Source organism: Chrysochloris asiatica, unplaced genomic scaffold, assembly GCF_000296735.1.
Source record: "Chrysochloris asiatica unplaced genomic scaffold, ChrAsi1.0 scaffold00064, whole genome shotgun sequence".
Classification (NCBI taxonomy): Eukaryota; Metazoa; Chordata; class Mammalia; order Afrosoricida; family Chrysochloridae; genus Chrysochloris; species Chrysochloris asiatica.
In genome coordinates this window covers 7,780,483-7,786,482 of record NW_006408582.1, presented here as the reverse complement: position 1 = coordinate 7,786,482, position 6,000 = coordinate 7,780,483, and the positions used below count along the sequence as shown (strand labels likewise).

The following is a 6,000-nucleotide window of genomic DNA, read 5'->3' as shown; positions in this document are numbered from 1 at the left end:
TATAGATATAGATATAGATATATGCTGTTGTTAAGTGCCATTGAGTTAATTCGACCCATAGTGACCCTGTAGAGGATTTCCAAGGAGCAGCTGGTGAGTTTGAACCACTGCCCTTGCAGCAGTTCAAATGATTTTGCAGTTTGATGCATTAGCCCACAGTGCCACACCAGGACTCTATCTACCTATCTATCTATCTATCTATCTATCTATCTATCTATCTATCTATCTATCTATCTATAGGCTTCAAAAAGTTCATGGAAAAAAATCCATTATCTTTCTATTCTATTTTCCCATGAACATTTTAAAGCCCCCTTGTGCATATGTATGTATTTGTGTATGGGTGTGTATACACATATTTATACTTGTGGCACTGTAGGCTAAGCACTAGAGTGCTAACCACAAGGTTGGTGGTTCAAACCCACCAGCTACTCCTTGGAACCCTATACAGGGTTTCTATGTGTCAGAACAGTCTCATTGGCACTTAACAACAACAACATGCATACACACAAATGCACATACATATAGATACATATATATAAATAATACATGTATACATACATACATAAGCTGATCATACCTGTCAATTTGTAACATGACTATAAAACTTGACTCTTTTCCAAAGACTCTCGAAGAAGGGGACAGTTTCCCAATAAATGAATCACACACAGAGCTTCTGGTATATGCAGAGCCACGTTAAATAAAGGAGAGGGGACACTGACAGTGCTAGCCCAGAGCTGTCCATATTTCTCCACCATGGGTCTCAGACAGGGCCAATGAAATACCCACATCAAATACCTGGAGAACAAGTCCTCCAGAGTAGCACTGTGTTCCCCCACCCCCGTGATGCTTGTGCGTCATTTCTTTGTGTGTGTGTTTGCAGCAGCTAATTGTCCACCTTCTTGCCTTGTCCCTGTGCCTTGTGCTTCTCTGCTTCTTCTGAATAGGTACCCGAGGGTCTGTGTGCCAGCTCACCTACGCTCACCAGCCCTATGGAGTATCCATCTCCTGTAAATTCGCTGCACACCCCGCCTCTCCACCGGCACAATGTCTTCAAGCGCCACAGCATGCGGGTAAGAGGGCTCTGCATGCTGGGTCCCAGCCCACACTGAGGAGGTTGCTGGAGGGGAGGTGGCCTGGAATACCGAGGACCCCTTGTCCTCAGGCTCAGGAGGTGACTTCCATACTGCCATGTGCCCAGCAAATCAACAAGGGCTCTGGGATGCCCTTTCCTTTGTAAACATATCTGAGACTGGGGCCATGCCAGACTTTTGTCTGGGGACACCAGCAGGATCTGGACTTATCCTTGTCCACACTCTGGTATTGTGGGGATCGGTGTAATATGTGTCCCTTTCCTGAATCCTGGGGACAGAGTTATACACAGTAGTGTGGAGTCTCATTGGCAGGGGACAGCTAAGCCTGATGGTACTGGAGAGTAAAAGACCCTGGAGGCTCTGTCCTGTTCTACCCTTTTTGTTTGATTGCTTTGGTTGCTAAATCTGTCCTTGGTTGAAGGAAGGGCTTTTTTGTGAGTGCCACACTTGCTGCTTTTGTACGAGTTGCTGTGATATGGGAAGAAGATTAGGGGCTAGCGTGGATGCAAGCTCATTAACTCTAGTGAGCAGAGGTTAAGTCATTCCCAGGGAAGAGGAGGAACCCTTCCCAGTAACCTCCTTGTCTTCATCTACTAGTGAGGTTCTAAATGCTTGGTGGATTCACTTCTGATTGTCAGATCTTGTAAAAAAAGAACTCCTTTACATGTAGAACTACACTTGCTGCCACCCTGATATTTTAGGGCAGGACTGGGCAACATTTTGTTCCCAGGAGTTGAGGGCTGATTCTGGAGCAGCTAACAATAATACATGATCCTAATTTTTAAAAAACAGTCATACATGCTTATTATAATATATTAGGAAAGTACATTGATAGACTTCTGCCCCATTACTCTTAATTCAGTAAGAGTTTTAAATGAGTAAAATAATATGGAATTCTGGGCATGAAGATCTATTGTGAAATAAAATTTCTATGGTCTACTTCATTGTTCCTTTTTATGTTGATTTAACCAATTTACATCTTTAGCATATACTTAGCAATAATAAAACTGCATTTTTAAGAATTCACTATAATTGAGACAGCATCAGTTCCTCCAACCTCCTACCCTTGACTCTTTCTTCGTAATTAATTAAGTTTTGGGGAGTTGGACTTTAAAATGTGTTTTTTCAAAAAGAAGCGAATATGCCCATTTAAGGGGCGGCCTTGCCTTTGTCTAACCTCCATTCACCAAAACGATTTTGTTCCATTTCATAAAGACAGACTGTGCTACAGACAGAAAGATCTTTTGTGTTAAGGGTTTAGAACTTCTTGCCCTTAGGGGAGTCTTCCTAAGAAAACATAATGAGTATTTCTTTAAATAAACAAAACAAAAATGTTAAAAATATAAACTCTGTTCATATGACACATAGCAGAACCAGTGAGAAAGCGTCTTCCAGGTAGAACTCTGAAAAGGTATAATCGGCTCCCTGCAAAGCATTCGAAAGAATTTAACACAAAAATTCAGAAGTGGTTTTCCCACAAAAACAGCTTTTCTAGTGAATGGCTCATCTAGGAGTCTGTAGGATGCCATGACAGTCAGGAAGGCAGCAATCTGTCTCTTCAAGATTTCACGATTGAAATTTTTAAAATACGGTGAAATTCATTCAACTAATGGAACATTGGGCAAGGTGCTTGCGCTGTGCTGTCAAAGGTGCTGAACGGGAGGTCAAAGGCGGGTCTGGCTTCAAGTTGCTTATAGTTGTCAAAAGGAGGAGAGCGTGGGCACATTTACCTGTAACATAAGCCAAAAACTGTGAGTGCCACATGGAGATACAGAAAAATACAGTGGGGATTCAGAGAGGAAGCCAATTTCCAGATGAAAATCTGGGCCTTGAGGAACATAAGATTTGAACAAGAAGAAATTGGGATTTGGGGGATGGAAGAGACAGAGGTATCAGTCTGAGCCAAGATTTAGTGATGGGAAAACAAGGAAAGTGTTTCAAATAGCACATTTGAAACAAGGAAGGGTACATATGGAGATGAAAATAGGGCTGGCAGGATGGGTTCTAGCCAAATTATGAAAGGTGTCACAGCTTGTGAGAGTGTTTGTTTTTTTGTTTTTAAAACACCACAGTATCTGATTTTCTTTTAAGAATGACCATCAATGTAAATATTATTACCTGAATAGAATACCCAAAATAAATCTCAGCAAAATAAGTCTTGTGAACTTGGAATACAAAGGCACTAATCTTCCAGTATTTGGTGAGGTGGTAACCATTTCAGAGCCATTGCAATGCCACTATAATCTCAAGTGAAGACCATTTGGAGCAGAGCACAGACCAGAAGCTGTCCAATGGGTATTGATTACTCACAGACCAATCAGAATAGGGATGCGAGACAGCACACATCAGCAGCAGCCTAGCTCCCCTGAAGTTAGGCTCCTGTCCTAAGGTGAAGTTATATCACATCCATCAACCCAGATCGCATCTTGGGAGAACCTACTTTTTTCTCCCAGTATTAAATACTAACCAGACAGCAACATTTACATGCCAAACAGAGAACAGGTAGGGAAAGAGGCAATGAAAAGGGCAACAAAAGGTAAAAGGGGCTAATAAAAGTTGAAGGTCCCTATAGGCAATGGGTATCATTTCTTGCCACTGTTAAGAGTGGGCTAGATTTACTGTAGCCAAGTGCCGTCCTTCCTCCTTTACCTCACTAAGATAGCTTCTCAGAGTTCTGGGTTTCTTCAGAGGTCAGTGAAATCCACCTATGGCACATGTTTGACTTTGTGCCCATTGTTGTTTTTGTTAAGTGTCACTGAGTTGGTTCCAGTTCTGTATAGTATTTCTGAGGAGCAGCTGGTGGGTTTGAACTACCGACCTTGTGGTTCACAGACCAGTACTGATCCTGTAGTGTCACACTAGGAGCTACTATATCCATTGGCAGCTAGAGAGATGTTGAAAGACACATAGCACACCTGTGCACCCAGAAGAAACGCTAGTCTTCTTTCAGGACTTACAGAACTACACCACATAGTATGTTCTTAATTCTAGTAACTCATCCTGCCAGTATTTATTTACCCTTCATCTTCCTCAATCCAGATAGCTTTCTTACACCTAGATTTACCTAACTCCATACTCAGAAATTTCAAAATGTAGTTCCTGCTTGTCAACTATGCCATTGTAATGCCATCTAGCTGGTGATGCTTATCACTTTCAAATCCCCTCATTTTGGAGCATCGGCCTCTGTGAAATACACTTGTTAGTTTTTATCAAATTCATAATTCTTTAATTTTTCTTAAAATAATGTCTAGCAAATGGGTTCTCAATTGAAATGATTTTGCCACCGGAAGACATTTGGCAATGTTGTTATAAGAGTTGCTGTTAAGCATCTTATAATATACAGGACACCAGCCCCTGCCTCCCACATTCTGCCCCTCCATCCAGCAAGGCATTACCTGGCCTAAAATGTCTAAATTACCAAAGTAGAGAAACTCTGGGCCTAGTTAGTAAATGCTTAACTCTAGGAGAACAGAGACACTGCATATTTGGCCATCCCTGTTCTCCCAGCACCCAGCCCCACGCCTGCCACATAGTGGTTACTTAATAAGTAGCTGTTGACTAAATTAATGAATAAAGAACATTTTAGCATGAAAACAAAGTTATGCTGGGATAATATTTAGAATATGATATCAATCATTTTAACTCAGCAAGCACGAGAAAAAAATGTCTCTACATAACTATTTCTAAATTCTGTTGTTAACTTCAAGTGTGTTTTAGAGTGTTTTCTGGGGAAAGTCTTGTAAGAGGCTTGGCAGAGATTTTGGCTTGCTAAAGTAGAGAATTTTGTTGTTGTTGTTCTTAACATCTTATGCACATAACTTGCATGTAAACTGTTTTTAAGGAAGGAAATTGAAGGGCTTTCTGGCCAGGATGTCATAGAAGGGCTCTGCCCCAGAAAAGGCAACCTCAGGGTTTTATGTGATTAAGAGGATGCCAATTAGACTCCTCCTCCATGAGCTCAGGAAGCCAAAGTGATCATGGGCAGCAGAAAAAAACAACAAACAAAACAATTTAGAGGGACTGAGCATGTGATATGCAAGTGAACCCTGGGAACATGGAAGGAAAAGAAATGGTAAAACACACACAATGTCTTCTGTATAAGAAATAGCAGGTGAAACTATGAATAGGTACAAAGCCTCACAGATGAGTTAGAACAAGAGCCAGAATAATAAAGCTAGTAAGAGGACTCATTTATCACAGACCTAGAGATGTATATTTCTTACATTTTGTTCTTCATTTTATCTTAGTTTATGCATTTCTTTTAACCTTTGGAACAACCCAAGCTATTATCTTAATAGTCCTGGATGTTTAAACAGTTAATGCACTCAGTTGCTAATAACCCAAATGTTGACTGTTGGAGTCTACCCAGAGACACCTCAGAAGAAAGGCTTGTCAATCTACTTTTGAAAAAATTAGCCATTGAACATCTTATGGATCACTTCTGCTTGAATATCCATGGGGTCACCATGAGTCTGTCTACTTGATGGCAAATGATTGATTAAGTTGTTATTATTTTGGGTATCTTAATAGGAGCACATTTTAATAGGAAGGTATGATCAGACGAGTGCAGGTTGTTGCTACTTTTATCAGATTCTGTTCAGCCATGAACAGTTAGGTGGGACTGGACTGTATACTGTGGGGCTAGATGTTGTTCCACTTCTAGAACTGCCACCATGGGGCATAGGTGGTAACAAGTACAGAGGTTTCCAAAGGGCTGGCTTTGCATTCCTAAATTCATTAAGTGATAGAAATCATCTCAAAAACCAATTGAAAAAAGAATCTTAGGGCAGTAGCTTGAAAATATATTTCATTGATGGGTTATGTAGTCGTTTGAATACAGTGCATGCTAAACAATGTATCCTCAAGCTTGGCATCTGATTGCACCTTGGGCACATGCATGAGGCTGACA

The 6,000-nt window shown here is 40.9% G+C and overlaps 1 protein-coding gene across 2 annotated transcripts in view; it reads left to right on the top strand.

The window, feature by feature from the left end:
- Window positions 1-6,000, top strand: part of PTK2B (protein tyrosine kinase 2 beta) — an 86,483-nt gene that overhangs the window by 70,609 nt on the left and 9,874 nt on the right. Inside the window, exon 23 of one of the 2 annotated variants that reach the window (XM_006864355.1) lies at window positions 945-1,070. The exons of the other annotated variant lie outside the window; for it this stretch is intronic. Within the exon in view, the coding sequence (XP_006864417.1) occupies window positions 945-1,070 (126 nt within the window). The remainder of the gene's footprint in view (window positions 1-944; window positions 1,071-6,000) is intronic. 2 annotated transcript variants of the gene reach the window in all.